This window comes from Trachurus trachurus (genome assembly GCF_905171665.1).
Source record: "Trachurus trachurus genome assembly, chromosome: 11".
Taxonomy (NCBI): domain Eukaryota; kingdom Metazoa; phylum Chordata; class Actinopteri; order Carangiformes; family Carangidae; genus Trachurus; species Trachurus trachurus.
In genome coordinates, this window is record NC_139904.1 from 24,640,437 (window position 1) to 24,657,968 (window position 17,532).

At 42.1% G+C, this 17,532-nt stretch overlaps 1 protein-coding gene across 1 annotated transcript in view; it reads right to left on the reverse strand.

Annotated features, from left to right (window-relative positions):
• Window positions 1-17,532, reverse strand: part of kcnh8 (potassium voltage-gated channel, subfamily H (eag-related), member 8) — a gene marked incomplete at both ends in the record, with an annotated part of 55,576 nt that overhangs the window by 22,870 nt on the left and 15,174 nt on the right. Inside the window, 6 exons of the mRNA XM_083982723.1 lie at window positions 13-217; window positions 4,162-4,319; window positions 4,468-4,705; window positions 5,184-5,311; window positions 10,914-11,045; window positions 14,854-15,087. Coding sequence (XP_083838849.1) covers window positions 13-217; window positions 4,162-4,319; window positions 4,468-4,705; window positions 5,184-5,311; window positions 10,914-11,045; window positions 14,854-15,087 — 1,095 coding nt within the window. The remainder of the gene's footprint in view (window positions 1-12; window positions 218-4,161; window positions 4,320-4,467; window positions 4,706-5,183; window positions 5,312-10,913; window positions 11,046-14,853; window positions 15,088-17,532) is intronic.

The window sequence follows — 17,532 nt, forward strand, 5'->3', positions numbered from 1 at the left end:
CCCAGTACTCACCAATATCCCAGTTGTAGGTGTTGGCCTCCATCTCCCTCTTGCCGATGATGTACCAGATACAGGCCATCCAGTGGGCCAGCAGGGCGAACATGGACATCAGCAGGGTGAGGACCACCGTGCTGTGCTGCGAGTAGCGGTCCATCTTCTGCAGCAGCCGCAGCAAACGGAGCAGACGCACCGTTTTTAACAGGTGGACCACCGACACCTGGGGATGAAGAGAACAAGAAGAAAAGCTGAGGTGAGTTTACTTTCAGGTTTTTCCTGAACACGACCAGTGTCACAGTTCGTCAGGTGTTAAATCTTCATCATGTACTGCAAAACACACACACACCATTGTCCTCGCTGTAAATCAGCACGACACCATTATCACCTCTGGCTCCACAGCTACAGCTCCCTTGCTAAGCAGTGATCAAGTACAATAGCTACACAACCCCCCGCCCCTTCCCACCTCCCACAATGCCTCCTTTCTTTTCTTGTGATTTTTCTGGTGTCCTGTTGGGGGGGCAAAGTCAGACGGATGGACAGACAGCCTGAGACAGACACCATGAAAGTGAGGAGAACAGCAATCGTTTCTCTTTTACAGACAGTGAATCTCATAGGAAGACTGATGATAAACCAGATTCACTCACTCACACACACATGCAACAATGCTTGAAGTGACAAAAAGCTCTTACCCATGCTTCACGTCTCTCAAACATTAGAGGCTGCTCAAATGCTCTCATATTCTATAATTAGAACATGACAAATGCTTGTAAACACATCAACACGATCCATGTGAATATTTCCTGATGAAGAATCCTTGAATAGAAAACTAACAACTAGAGAAATCAGACGCTTCCTCGCAGGTGTGCTTAGTTCATTTTCTCTCCAGTCCTCCTCACCATCACCATACCAACACTTCTCAACTCTGGCTTTTCCTATTTATTTTTTATTTTTTGGTCTTTTTTGCTCCGTCACTCCGTCAATCCTTGAGAAACCAAACTACTTTTGCCACGAGCCGTCAGCCAGCCTCCCGCCACTGACTCACACACACGATGTTAAGTTCCCCTCACACCTTTCCCACACTTGTGTGCTGTGGATGTGATGTGAATGTCATCCATTGTGCACCTGCTCCTCGGGCAATCTCCGCCAACAGTCTGTCATTTGGGCATCGCTGCCCATTGGAGACACACACTCACACTCACACACACTATTACTCAGAAGGATATAGGACAAGGTGGACATTTGTAACCTTTCTGTGAGGATGTATGCTGTATATGTGTATAGTATGTGTAGGGGAGTGGGGATGGGGGGGTGGGGGGTGGGGGTGTCTGGGGATGGGTGGAGTTTGAAAAAGTGGGACAGAGGGGGAGATACAGGTAGATATATACAGTATATTGTGATAACTACAGTAAATGAAGGGAGAAAGATGGAGGATGTGGAGTATGAGCAACAAAGGAATGATGAAAAAGGTGAGAGGATCAGGAGTTTTTACAGGATACAGTACGAGGAGGTGTGTGTGTGTGTGTGTGTGTGTGTGTGTGTGTGTGTGTGTGTGTGTGTGTGTGTGTGTGTGTGTGTGTGTGTGTGTGTGTGTGTGTGGACGGTCCCTATCAGAGCTGCTCCTGCATGTCTCACCACTGTGTCTTACGGTGGTTGTTCCACACCCTTGCTGTGAGGAATAGAGAACTGGTGCAGCACGAGTGGTAATGAAGCCTCCTACTGAGCCCTGGGGAGAAGCTCCATCTCTTCTCCATCATCTATCACCACCGCACATCCCACCTATGGAGCGAGCAGGCTGTGCCCCATCCCATCCTCCTCCAGCAGCATGAACAGTAAAGCGTTGTAATGTACCCTACAATGCACAGTACACACACACACACAAACCTCCTGCCACTTTCCCCCTTTAACTTTTTTTCCTCTTCCGCTTCCATCTCAGCCCTGCCATTCACGATTTCATTTCCTCTGGCTCATCAGGCGTGAAATCTACATTCAGCCGCCTGATTGCTTATTTTTTAAGGCAGCGTTTGTGCACATAAGACTGTATCTTTATTGTCACTGCTTCTCCCTGTAGCCATACCTTCAGGCCCATACACACACCAATCACAACAGTGTGACTGGACAGGTTTAGTTTCACTTATTTTATTTATGCAGCAGTATCGTGCCAAGAGGCGTGATGAATAAGACAGTTCTCTAAAACTATCTCGACCTGCAGGCCCAGGAGACGCAGCAGCCTCAGTGTAGCAGCTGAGTATTGATAACAAACTGCTCTATCTATCATGCTAAGACACTATCACCTCGTGGTTTGTCTTATCTTTTGTCTTGTTGTGAGTTTTTCAGCACCTTTTTTTTGCTTCTTCGCTATCATGAACGTGAGAGAAAATCAAAGTGTGTTTTTGTTTCCTTCAGATGAATAAGAATTTGTCAGTGGGATGAATTATTACAGAACAGCCTTTTCATGTATGACTTGTAGGACTCAACTAAAGAGTAGGTTGTATGGGTATTGGTTGTATGTTACTGCCACCTGATTATTTGTTGTTGTATATTTTTTCTTCTGAAACTTCTCCCAGCCCTTAGTCGACATGAGGGTGAGTAGATAATACATTTGAATTTTGGGTGAACTATCCCTTTAAAATGAAAAAAAAGACTGAAAAGAAAAAAGAAAAAAAAAATTAATGAGAAAGAAAGAAAGAAAAAAAAGGTCCCCACTAGGGTTGGTGGTTGTGGGGTTAAAAAAAAAAAAGAGTAGGTGATCGTGGCAAATCAGAAAACAATAAATAAATACACATGCTCCGAGAAAAAGAAGAATGGTAACAAGAAAAAGAAAAAGGAAAAGTCAGTGTCATGTAGTACACTTGACAGACAATCAAGCCCAAGAAGAAAGAGATGTTTGACAGGAAGAAAAAGAAAGGAGACCGCCGGGGAGGGACGCTGCTGAGGCCCCCTGGCTCATTTTGGTGAAAGATGGCCTCGGCGGTCAAAAGGGACATGAGTCTGAATGCTCCGTCCTTGGAGGGGACATCACGCAGAACGCTCAGCAATTACCGACGACTCCTCCCTGACGGCAGCAGGGGAACTTGTGGCCCAGTAGCCCTACATCCAAGTCCCAACCCACTGGGAGTGTGTGGTATTTCCATTAATAGACTCTGGAACCAAGCAGCTTCGCCTGCAGCTGTGCCCACCCATCCACCTCCCCTCCCCTTAACAGTGTAAAAGACAGCACTTTTTTTTTTTCTTTTTACTTTGTTGGCCCATATTACTTTACCTGCATCTTTCTTTGCTTTCCCTTCACAGTCCACTTACAACGAGCCCCACTATCCCATCCTACTGGACTGTTCCAATCAGGTACAAGTGGATGAGTGAGAATAAACAGCAGCGTGAAGCTCGCCAAATTAGACGCCGGAAAGCAAAAACTTCCATAAGAAACCAATCAAAGTCTCCCTATAGTGTAGCTCTTCCTATGGGTAATATCATTCAGCCAGAGACAAGACAAGACAGTCTACCTAATTGCTCTGTATCTCTGTGTTTCCTCCTCCACTCAACTATTCTTAAGGGGGCCATGTATTTGACTCAAGCAGAACAGAAAAAGGTTTTAATGGTACAGGTTTGATTGTTTTCCCAGCACTTGTACCGTGTGTGGAATCAATACACAGAATCAAAGAGGCACCAGAGCAGGAAACAATCCATGTGATCTATTCTTATGAAATGCCAAATGCGCAGGAGGTGTTATACTCTCACAATGCACCACGGCGGTGACAGGGTTACACACAGGACACCAATCATTAAAATTAGATTACCATCTGAAGTCAATTTTAAATCAAAAGCAACTGGATTTGGTTATTTGTCTAGGAAGACGTTTCACCTCTCATCCAAGAGGCTTCATCAGTTCATGTACGCATCTGACCAGGCTGGGACTGGTCCAGATAAGTTTAAGCCTATATTTCCTTTTATTTTTTCATGTAATCACTATATTAGAACCTAACCCTAACATTTGGACTTGATCATTAACAGATACATTCAGTATCAATATATCTATGTGATTACTTGGGAGAATACCTAAACAAAAACTAAGAATTTACTAATCTAGATGTACAGTAGTAGGTCATTGATTATGTTCCCCATTAAACCCTGGAGGGGGGTGGGTTAAGAAACAGGCCACCAGATACTCACCACGCTGACTTTAAAGGCATAGAGGAGGTCAAAGGGCAATGCAGCCACCAGGTCAATGATGAACCACGTGGTCAGGTAGTGAATGCAGATCTGTCGAGCGTCAAAGATCACCTGGCCTGACTTGCTGACATAAGTGGTACGAAAATTAAAAACAATATCTGAAAGGAAAATAGAAGAAAAACACAAAAAACAGAGCTGGAGGTTTGGTTGTTGAAAATTCTGATGCTAAGACTAAAATGTACATAAGATTTTTTATTTAATTTAGGTCATAATGTCGAGATTTTGTGACATTAAAACCTTTATTACCTATGATGAACAGTATCTCCACTGCGATGTCGCTGACAGTCGTGCTGCGGGTCAGATCGTCATCGTCGCCGATGAAGCACACATTGTACGGCACCGTCACGGCAACGTAGAAGGTGGCGAGCAGAATCAACCAGTCCCAACCGGCCTTGAAGGTGCTGTAGTGCAGTAAGATGAATTTGGACTTCTTGGCATCTGCTACTTTGTACTCTGGCAGAGCGGGCGGGTCCCCAAACACATTCTGGATAAGATTAACGTGTATGAGTAAAAACACTCTGCCTGCTTGCTGCTTATCAGTTGAGGCAGATTTACTGTTGGTCTGTGGTGGTCGTGCAATTGAAAGTTAGTAGTGAGAGCAGAAACAGCGACAGCAGCTAGTTCTGTAGCTGGACACATCATGTCTTTAAAACAATGCACCCTACTGTAATCTCTGTGTTTCTTATGCTTGATTAGATTTAGCAGGGACTAAACTGATACTACAACTAAATCATATCGTTGTTCATCCGGAAGTAATCTGTGATACAGCATCAGCTAACGGCCCAGTGTTTACTGAAGGGTTTTGTTTAAGGTGAACCACCCTCCACCCGGTAACATCATTTCTTCTGTGCTTTAGCAACAGCAGTCACCCCCAGTGTTTTACAGTCCACCCCCAGACACTTTTGAAAGGCCTTACATCATGTAACAATGTTGCCCATTGTGTTTGAAGTGTCCGATGATACCTTGTTGAGTTTAATCTTGCTCTTCTCTCTGCTGTGGAGGTGACCGGAGATGTGGTAGAGCACCGTGCTGCTCCGAAGACGAGCCGAGCTGAAATGAGAGCCTGTTTTCACCCTGCCGCGCCGCCGCTCTGCAAATATACACACAAAAAGTTAACACACAAACACACACACACACACACACCCCTACAATACTTTACCCCCCAAGGTTACCTCCTGATGACTGAATCAGTTATTACGCTTGATGAAATACATAATATTCTGGCCTATTCAGGAAATGAATATGCAACATGTGTCATTTTAGAGCAAAGTGCACAATTTCCAAGTGAAGTGAAAAAAAAAAAATAGACTGGTGTTTACTGTTATTTTGTGTTTGTAAATGTCAGACATTTGTTACCTGCGTTGATTCACATTATTCATCCATAAATAATGGTTGATGATGTCTTATTGTGTACAAGCTGAGCAGAAAAAAAACACTGCAATTTTCATCTTTGACAAGTAAGTACTAGGGCAGAGAGGCAGTTAAATCCACTGTTGTAGATTTGTTATGGTGGATTGCTGTTGCCGGGTTTGTGCGCTTGCAGGTGCTCTTATGTGTGTGTGCCTCTTCCGAGTTGATCGTGGTAGTAGTTGAAGAAGAAGCTAGATGAGTAGTGCAGGAGAAGTGAGGTTCTCAGATTAAGGAGTCAGGTAATGGGAAAAGGCACTTTATTGCTCATGGGTTCTGAGCCCCATTCTCATTGCAACGGACCCACAGGAAAGGACTAAAGCCAGATTGGCCTGAGGGCAGATAACGGCAATAACAAAGCTGGAGAATAGAAGTGATAGCTGCCTCTGAGTGTCCTTTCCAAAGTGTGTACATTGTGTGGTGTGTGTGTGTTGTGAGTGCATGCATGGGCCCCAGACGAAGCGAACAGACAGGGCCCATCCATAACGCGGTGCAGCCTTGGGGGACGCGACACGGCAGGAGCAGAGAGACAGAGACATGCTTATTTTTAGATCTAATGAATTTCCCAGCGCTTTTATAGCCATTCATGTGAGGGGAGAGGGGGAGTATATGTGGGAGGGGGGCTGGGTGTTGTGTATGGGTGGGGGGGATGTAGGGCAGATAGGGGAGGTGGGAATTCTGTAATACATGGAATAGATGAGAAATAGAGGTGGTGTGGAAAGGGGGGAGAGGAGAGGACAACAGCAGGAAGCTCCAAACAAGTGTGAGTTTGCAGAGGGTGAAAATTCATGATAGAAAGAGAGGCAAAAAATAGAGAAGGTGAGGAGGAGACAGACAGAGGAGACTGTTGACGCCACAGTCTGGGTTTCCCTCTTTTGCACACAGTGTCCAGTCAGTGTGCAGGACAGAGAGCTAACTGGGTCACATCCAGAGTGTCTGCCCGTCCTTGAAAGGCTCCCTCAGCACAGATGGAAACACCCCTCTGATGTCATAGAGTCTGCGTTAAGGCGAGACACTACAGGCAAAAACACTGTTTTTTCATGCACTGATCAATTTTGAGATTTTGGGCTATTTTTCTTCCTTAACATGTATTCTCTCAGAAAAGTCAAAAGAAATGGTAGAAAATCCACATTAAGGTTTTTATTTTACTTCATTTTGTCGTTTCGTCTGTAGATTTCTCCTAAATTCACCAAAAGTTAACATGCTACTGTGACATACTGTGCTGTGCTTGTTATCTGATCCATGTCATGTCATGTATCATTGTAAAGCTCTCTCTCTCCTGAACAACGATGTAGGCTCCAAAAATAGTCATCTCCTCTGTGTTCGCAACCAATCGTAAAAAATTATGATTTACAATGAACAATCTATGGAATTTTACAGTACAAGTCTTTAAAGGCTGTTTTCTCAAAATGAGTTTTTCCTGTAGAAAGTTCAATGTCCAAATACCCTTTGAGTAATCTTTTGTTTATTAGAAAAAGTGCATCTTTGAAGTCTGCTTGTACTAATCCGATTACAATTTCCACAGTTAAGGCATGGCATGCTATTAGAAAGTTGGAGGGCAGATCTCAATTCACTTCTGTTTTTACTCCAATATGCGATAATCCTGACTTCCCTCCTGGAACGATGGACAATAACTTCAGGATCTGGACAAATAAAGGAATATCCACCTTACATAATCTACTTGAAGGTTCTACCATTCTGTCTTTTAACCAGTTGAAAAGGAAATACGACATTCAACAACAAGATTTCTTTCGATTTTTACAAGTAAGAAACTTTGTCACAAAGGATACCACTATATTGGAGTGTCAAGATATTTCACATGTAGAGAGACAACTCTTTTTACAGAAATCTGGCAGGTCCATTAGCTTATTCTATAATATCCTTAAGGGGTATAATACCACAAACACTTATTTTCTGAAAGGTCTATGGGAAAAGGAGCTCAATGTAAAGATAACAGATGATGACTGGAATGATGCGTGGAAGAATACAAAAAAGTTGAGTGTGTGCAACCGAGTGAGAGCCATGCAACTAAAGCTCCTGCATAGGGCCCATATATCTCCCTCTCAACGTCATAAATTCAATCCTAATTCATCTCCACTGTGCCCTAAGTGTAAAATTGAGATTGGCAGTCTTACACACTGTTTGTGGCACTGTAGAAAAGTACAGCAGTTTTGGTGGGTCATTGGGCAGGAAATTAATAAGATTTTACTCATTAACAGAAATATCAACCCCTTACATCTACTACTTGGTATATCTGACCTGTCCATCGCTGACAAATTTAAAAGAAAACTTTATCAGACACTTGCTTTTTGTGCTAGAAAATGTATTCTTTTAAACTGGATAATTGATAAAGCTCCATCTAAGGTTCAATGGCAAAGGGTTGTACTCGAATATGTTGCTTTAGACTATCTGACATATAAACTGCACAGCAAAGATGATGTTTTTCGTAAAACATGGGAACCCTTTTTGTCATACCTTGGTTTGAATATCTCTACCATTTTTGCAAGAGGGTTCGTATCGTAACTGAAAATGCTCTGCGTGGCAGAGAGAGGACATACCATTTAATTTGTTTTTTTTGTTTCTTTGTTTATTTCTGTGTAACTCTCTGAACATGTGAATGTATTATGCACGCACGGCAGTGTATACCTTATCTTTCGTCCTTAACTTATTTTATGGGATGACTACAGAATCTCTCGCCTGTACAAATTTGAATCTGAGTTGGTATGTGAGCCAAATGTATGTTATGCTTGTTTGTTTGTTTTTGTTATGTATGTTCTGTCTTATTTCTTGAAAATTTGAATAAACATATTCAAAAAAATGAGTTTTTCCTCTGAACCTGAAATATCAACATCAGCAGCATTTACATACACCAAACTTTCCAGTGACAGGAATGTCTATATTCTGAAGGTTTTTACAGAGGGGATTGTTGATATATCATTCAAAGCCTGATTTATGCAACATTTTATCCCTAAAAGCATGGCAAAATTGTATTTTTTTTAGGGCTGGTGACAGTATTTTTAAGTGATAAAAAGAGATATCCAAAAACTTCTGACTCTAATATGTCAACAAAATAAAACAAGAATTTTGAAAGGGGCTTTATCCTTTGTTCAGATTTCGGTGGAAATGTATGCAGATTAGCGCATATTTCATCAGATATTGCCTCATTTACATATTTAAACATAAAATTTGACAAAACTTGTAATACAAAAAAATATTTGTCTTAATGTAAGTGATAAACTTGAGAAGTTTCATGGTGATATCTGTTATTTAATTTTTTTTACCCTATTCACCTGTAGTGTTTCCCCACTCCAGGTCACCAGTGATTTCTTCTCTTTGTAACTCTGGTGTTAAACAAACTGAAGTTAACCTGCACTCATGCTTACTCACTTTAACTCACCCCTGCACTGGCCTAAACGCGCACACACACCCACCCCCTGCTACCTACGTACGTGTGCACTGAGGACGGCAAAATGCAAATGTTCTCTGAGGCTCACCAAGCATATTCTCATTTAAACCTGCTTGTCAGACCCCGAGCCCATTATAGTGAGGCGCACATCTCTGTCTGACAGCATGCTGCATCAGCCTCTTTCCTTTTCTATGAAAAGCATTTCATTATGTGAGCAAAAATAACTTTGCTTTCTGCTTCCCGTTCTCTCTTATTTACAGTAATGAGAGTAATTAGGCAAATCCAGGCGAGGCAGGAGGCCTGAGATGAGAGAAGTCAGTTTGCTGTCTTCACAGACACACGTACTGTGACCTTCTCTCTTGCTTTGTAGGTTGCTTTTGGCTTTACCTTAGATGTTGCCCTTAAGGTAGCCCTTTGAGGAAATTGATTTTGAGAGCAAAATTTGCAACTTTGTTGTTGATGGTCGTTATTTGTATTTACAATGATGAATATCATTTAAATACCGGGAGGGCAAACATGAGGTGAAGTTCTGACAAAGATATCGGAGTCATTACTGCGCCGGAGTCATCAAAGTGTTTTATGTTGTCTAAACCCCAACGCTCAATCTACATGTGCAGTACTTTGCGGTCCACCGTCAACACCGAACACCTACAGCAAGCAGGCAGGAAAGATGTTTCTCTTGAAAGGACTGCAGCTACGAGAACTACAAACAACATTATACTGCTGCGTACAGATATCAGCTTCATACAGAACTGAGCTGTCAAAATACCTTAAAGGGCAAATGAAGTGATATCGCCACTTTTTGATGGAGGAAACAAACTTGTGCTCACCTTCAAAACAATCATAAAAATCTTAAAGTGTAAGTTTAGGATCTGTTTAAACTACAAAAGATTGCATTGTTTAGTGTGATGGATAAATAACAAATAGAGTCACTTCTGTTCTCTTAAAGGACAATTCCGGGCAAATTCAACTCAGGGCTGTATTTTCCTAACATTTTAGGTCTAAAAGAAGGAATCTGAAGATTTTCAGTTTAATTGCTCCTGTTTTGCGGTAGTTGTGTCTGTCTTCGCATCGCCACGGCAGCGATGAATGGGAGCGGATGGAAGTTCCGCGTCAACTTGGGTCTCGCGCGAGACTCCATGAGACTTTGACTCGGCTTGCTTGAAGTAAATAAACTTCTGGGTGCATGTTTGAGTAGCCATCTGACGCTGTCTGTGGAAAACAAATGCAGCTTTGAGGGATGTAAACAGCCTAAGCAGCGGAACTTGCATCCGCTCCCATTCATCGCTGCCGTGGCGATGCGAAGACAGACACAACTACCGCAAAACAGGAGCAATTAAACTGAAAATCGTCAGATTCCCTCTTTTAGACCTAAAATGTTAGGAAAATACAGTCCCGAGTTGAATTTGCCCAGAATTGTCCTTTAACCACAACCTTAAAGAAACCAAAATCCACAGGCGAAATGGATGATAACACACCTACGAGGGGCACAGCGAGCCGAGTAGTGCTTAAGTACCAATTTGATGCCAAAATTCTGTTTTGGGTACAGTACATGTCATTGTTAACAATATGTCTTCAAAATGCCCCAGTTATTGTTTGTGGGTTTTTTTTGGCAGCTGGCATCCAGTGCTCCACGGGCATTGTTCTCAAATGGCATCATGATCTTGTTTAGGCTAACACAGCGACGGCTCATAACATGATCTGGGTGCTAATAATGTTAGCAGGCAGCTCTCATTACTGTCACAATATCACTTTTTACTGTCAACACATTTGTCAAATTAAACTGCTGATTGCACACAGAGTATATAAATGTGTTTGTGTCTGTGTGTGTCTATTGAATTGTGGGTTTTCCAACAGCCTCACATACACACACACTGACCTTCCTTCTTGTCCTCTTGGATGGCTTTAGCCTTAGTGTCGGTGATGTCCTTAAAAGAAGCCAGGAAGAGCACCACGTCCCCCTTCTCGTTCTTAATTGGCACAATATCCAACAGGCACCAGAACAGCACCGCTGAAAGAGAAAGACACTCTTATTAACACTATTAAACACAGTCTTTGATTATACTGGCAATGTGTGTGTGTGTGTGTGTGTGTGTGTGTGTGTGTGTGTGTGTGTGTGTATACGATATGTGTGCATAGAGCAACAGACTGACAGATTCCCAGACTTATTAGTAAGCCTATCTACAGCTAGAAGTCCCTGGGGAGAAGCAGAGCCTTTAAACAGACCAAGTTTCTTTTCCCCAAGCACAGTGAGAGATGAACCCATCTCTGAGGTCCCATCTCCTGCTAAATAGATTGCTTTTCAAAGGAACTGCGGGTCAGCATCTGTGAGCATGTGTGCTTCTGCTAGCGTGCTCATGTGTTCAAGTTTGGTTTATCAAAAAGATGTGAGAGGACTAGGGTGCAGAACATATTTTGGCTACAGAAAATGTCATATATATTTTGAGCGCATTGGTGAACCTCATCTTTATCTTTCCTCTTCCTTTCATTTGTGTCTTTTCTGTGAGTATAAATGAATTGCTGATTAAGAGGGATTTCCCATGGAGTTCCCTCCCATCACTCCCACGCACTACATCTTCCTTGCCTGGTGATGACTCAATTACAGTGTTTTTGTCTGTGTGCATATGTGTGTGTGTGTGTGTGTGTGCGCGTGCGTGCGGATACGTGCGTGTCTGCGAGACACGGCGGCACTATCAAGCACACACAGTGAGAGAAAGAGCGTTCCTGATTGCGAACATGCAGTTTTTTTTCCCTCTTCTTCTCAGGCAGACAGGCGGAGGGCAAACTGAGTCAATCAGCTACGCTTAACTTTCAGGACTCTGCTGTGACAGACGGAAAGAGGGGAATGAGACAACACAAAAAAAAATGGCTGAGGCAAGGGGAAGAAGGAGTGAGATAAGCAGCATGTGAGGCAGACAAACGTGGAAACGGTAAAGGAGGGAGGACAAAGAAAGAAAACGGTGTTGCCTTGAGAAAGTGAGAAAGATGGAGGGAGGTGGATAGGCAACAAAGGGACAGTGGGGGAGAACAGAAGGGAGAAGGAGATGGGGGGGGGGGGGGGCTTTGTGATGGAAAAGACAACCGAGCGAAAGCCTGAGTAGCGTAGTAGACAGTCACATCTGTGATGGTATTAGCAGAGCTGTGTCTGTGCAAACTTCACTGAGCTGCCTGCTAAATCTGCTTTGTAAATCAGTGGAGGAGAAAAGCACAGAATATGTGGTACAACGCAGCATCACAACACCATACCATAAACAATCCTCACAAGTTGCTGTCAAAAAGGTGCATTTAATAGCTGCTGCTGTGGAGCTTTTATTCCTAATGCACCATGGGGTTTCCTTGCACACCTCTCTGCCCACATCTCCGATTTGCTGCTGTGTGATTTTAGTCATGTCAGGTGTGGTGGTGTTGTTGTGTGCACTGACAGCTTTTAGAGAAGCAATTGAAACAACCAGAGCTCAGTGTGAAGGATTAAGAATGAGAGCCTTTCACCATCAAGACTTAAAGCAGATATCAGTGGAATGTTTTTGTTAATATAAGTCCTAAATAGTCCTATTTTCCGTCAGCAATCACTTACATGAAGTATTTCAGCCTAAACACGAGTCTCTCCGTCACTCTGCTCTGCTGTAACCCGAGGAGAAAATTTTCCTTGTGGGATACAAGTGTTATCCAATGAGGAGAGAGAACGGCATGAAGGGCTGTGTGTGCAGCCAAGGGATGCGCGTGAATGTGGTGACGTAGCACGAGGACCAATTGATGCCTGACAAGGGCGGGGGCTGCTAACTCATGGTGCGTTCAAAGAAACTCGTACTTTGTGTTTTTCCTTCCTGTGAAGTCATACCAGTTCGATCTGGTACGAGTTCACGGGTCGGAAGTTACGAGTGGCCGTTATAGGGAACTTTCACAGACAACAGGATGGTAAAAACACGAGCTACGGGTTACCTGGAACGCTACCAAGTCGTAGTTGTGACTTGAAGCTGTAACTTACGGTTTCAAAAGCCTGCCTTGAACGCAGCATTAGCCGAAACGGCCGTGAAGCTGATATCTGCTTTAACAGAATGGGTTTAATTAATAATGATCTATGTTGGAAGTGTGGGGCAGAAAGTGGCACATTTATCCATGCATTATGGGAATGTTCTAAGATCTTCCCCTTGTGGGAAAAAGTTATAGATTATATGAGCAAATCATTAAATTGTGAACTTCCCAGGTCACCAAGACTATGTCTCCTTGGAGACAGAACTGTGGTACCCCTGTTGAACAAATACAGTTTTAGAATATTAAAAACTGGCCTAATAACATGTGCACAGACTATTCTGAGGTGTTGGAAGGAACCCCAAGCTCCCACACTGAGTATGTGGAAAACACAGATGATGGGGACTGTGGCGTGCGAGAAGATGTTGGGGAGATTAAATTGTGAAAATGATATGATAAAAGGAAAATGTGTTAATTTGCCTGCCTTGCCTACTTACTTACCTGCCTGTCTTATTTTAAGTTGGTTTATTTTCAGATTTTTCATTTTATTTTATTTATTAATTTTATTTTATTTCTTTTTATTTCTTTTATCTTTTTATTTTATATCTTATTTTTGAATTATAAAAAAAAGAAAAGAATGAGAGCTTTTTCTGCCTAGCTTGGTCATGGAGCGAGGAAGCGACAAAAACAAACGATGACAAGAGTGAATGAGCTAGACACAGCTGCTGAACTGTGCTGCGACAACTCTTACATCAACACATTCCTTTGATCAACGGGAAAAATGTTAACTGCGCCTAGAACCGCTCTTAGTGGCAGCTGAAAATGATGTCAGATACATCAGCGTACATAGGGAGAAAAAAAAAAAAAAAAAAAAACACAACATAACATACCCTCTTTCCATAATGAGCTATCAACATCATTTTCTAGCCAGCACTGGAAGCTTTAAAATAATCAGAGAATTGGGAATTTGAATGTTTCCATCTTCATGAAAACTGGGAAAACTAAAAATGGGAAATTTAAAAGTTCAGACTGTTTTGACAACTTGTTTTCATGCTCAAGAATTAACATTTACAAATTAGATTCGATATGATGATACAAGTAACGTATTTCCTCTCCTGTTTGCTCCTGCTTTGTGTAGAGAAAATTTGCAAAGATTTCTTTTTCTTTTTTTTAATTTATTCCCACAGCTAGCTTTAATACAAGAGAAAACAAAAGGAAGAAGCATAAAAATTGGAAAAACAGCAATAAACACATGGCAGGGCACATGGCACCATCCCACATCACAGTCAGCATCTATCCACTGATGCTCATTATTTTTGACTCCATTTTGTTGGCTGTCTAGCTGGCTAATCAGTGAGGCACACACCAAACCGCACCACACCACAGCCAGCTATCTGGCTCAGAGTATTTGAAGGAGACAGGGTTAAAGTCCCCAGCTGACAGCTAGGAAAGTTCAATGTGTCTCAGTGTTAAGTAACAACTGAGACTTTTGTGACACTTTTCTTTGTTTAATTACCTTTTAATGAGAATAGACTAATAAAAAAAAAGACAAAGTTACCCATTCCTTACTTTGGTCATCACTTCAGCTGCCTATGGCTCCATCTATGCCAATTTAAAATGAAGCTTCTTCAGAAATAGCTACAGAGAATTGCCATCCATTTATGGAAATATACAGAAAAAGTCCCACATGGTAATCGCTGTCTGTGCACTCGCTAATGGCTTTCTGTGCTTGTCTACTTGCCTCAGTTCCAGCACTTAATTGGTAAATGGTGGAGGACGGTGCAGAGCCCTTGTTTTATGGTAACATAAATGGGAATGAGCACAAAAGAGATCACGTTTGCAAGTCTCACCTGTCTTTTTGTAGAACATGATCTCATCCTTAAACTCCTTGCGCTCCTCCAAGGCGTCGTCGATACTGAGGATGATGCTTTCACTGGTCTCAGGTCCAAAAAGGAATTTACAGGCACAGCTCTTCTGCATGACTTCCGCCCGGGAAAATCCTGTGAGCTCGCAGAAGCCATCGGAGCAGTAGACGATGGGAAAGCCCTTCGACACCTGAGCATTGGCCAGGATGAAGTTGCTGTCTGGAAGAGAAGGAGGAGGGAGAGGAAAGGTGAGCAGGAGTTGTGGTGGAACTGTAGGCCTACTCTTTTTTCCTGCTTATTCAGACTCAGACAGGCTATCTGATGTATTTTTGATGTTCCTCTGTGTAATTTGAAGAAATAATGAGCAGTGAGTTTAGCCTCGTTTAGTTCAATTCCCAGCTCCTCTAACAAGACAGGAAATACACAGTTAAACTTTCCCAAAGGCTGTTTAACATATCTCCACACTGAATAGTGACATGAAAAATAACATCCAGTCTGTTTTTCTGACTCTAGGCTTCCAAGGAAACATAATAAAACTCCCTACGGACCAGACGAATAGTTTTTAACTATTCATTATTTTTTCTCCTTCATGAATCCCTGGAGATCCAAAAAACAAATCTCTTTGCAACCACAGATCCACAGCACTGCAATATATAGTGAAGCAATAGCCTATATTCCTGAATAGCACAGGTACTGTAATATTGATGGACATTGCCAAGAGAGCTAGTGTTTGTTAACTTAAGACAAGTAAAACTGAAACCAGCTAGAACTAATATTGGTGTTTTTTGTCCACTTAAAGAGGAACTATGCAAGTCCAGTCGCTTTTCCGCTGTTTTGCTAACCCTCCGCCTGGCCATGTGCATTTGTTTACAACGAAGCCTGCGAAAAATCAATACATGGTGGAGTGGTGGATGTCTGTGGATGATGTTATATAACATACGATGTTAAGACGTGTTTGTGTAGTCGGCCAAGTACTACACTGATGTTGCAAGGTTGGTTTTCAGCCTCCATTCTCACTCAACAAGTCACAAGTCATGTAGTTAACTATCACAGTTACTCCGGAGATTTTTAATTTGAGTAAAAATGTAACAGCCATGGTAACAATCCTGCTTAGTTTCTCTTCAAACACAGGGATATGCCTCTACATTTAAAGAAGCATATCTTCTATATATGTAGTAAGTAGCGCTTCAATGCAATATATAATATTTAGAGCTATATATGTAGCTATAAACCACCTTATAGCTTATTGCCTGCAGAGGCAACATTAACATTCATTTGCTCTTGTTTGTGGTCACACAACTATAAATCAAAATTTCACTCTCTTTTAGCTCTATTTTTGGTCTCTACCATCTCTTTTGCTGCCTTATACTCCACTATATTAAGCAGCTTGTGCTGAATTTGACTGCCTTTGTCACTGCTGAGCCTGATTCACAGCATACAGAGGGTTTATCAGAGCTTTTTGCTGAAACCATCTGTCTGCTATGATTAAATCTAATGAAAGAGGTGAGGACACACAAAAAGAAAAGTTGTAGAATTGTCGGCTGTAAAAACCAAGAGCAGCTTTAAAGCAACAGAGGAATCACAGTCTAGGATGTTGTAAAGCTCCGATTGTCAGACCACCACTTTAACCTCCCACGTTTGAAACTTCAGATATTAAATATGGAAACAAATTCAGCTGGTCAAGGAGTGCCTCTCTGGGTGTTAAACTGAATCGCCACGCATTAGCCACCGGGACTGAATTGTAACTTTTAACACACAGACACAAAGGCTGATGGCCGATCCTAATCTCCGGCAGATGAAGGCCTGTGTGGGAGGAAGGTCATTTACTTCAATAAATGACTGATTTATCAACACGGTGAAGAGCTACTCTTGAAACTCATTCCCTAGTGTCAAGAAAGTGACCCTGAATTCATAATACTTTTAGTGAGAGTTGTAGTAAAGAGAGGTTATGTGTTGAGGGGATTTTTTTTTAGTAAAGGAAACAGTGAGAGTATGGGGATCCGTGAGGATTGTGCTCCAGCGATGACAGCGAGTACAGAACCGCATTAGTGCTGAAGTCTATCACAATTAATTAGTCTATTTTTGCCGAGCTTTAAATACCCAGTTGAAGTGGACCAGCTGTTTATACCTGAATCCATCTATCATGGCACACAAACACAACACCCATCCACACAAACAAACACCCACAGTGCCAATGTAGTGCAGAATGATGCTGAGCTGTGCTGATAGACAGCTAATGTTTACAGTGCAATGCCTATTACACAAGACAGTGGAGCGTGCGTGTGTGCGTGCCTCTGTGACTCGATAAGCAGTCAAACCTGTTCAAACTCTGCCCAATACATTTGGGGACATTTTCATAATAAGAGGAAATAACACACACACATACAAGCCGGCCATATACACAAACACACAGGTGGATATAGAGCTTGTTGGAAACATCCAGCAAAGTGACTTGTTTCAATTACATTTCATTACAAAAATCAATTTTCTGCATCGATAAGTCCTTCCTCCTCCAACCCAAATTTTTAATTGTTTTATGTTGTACGTCAAGCTTTGTTGAGGGAAACCACCTTGGATTTGAATTGGGAATACAACAGCATGGAACAAAACCCTTGTATGTGTCCCTCAAGAGGAATGAGTAACATGTTCCTCTTTTTAATCCCA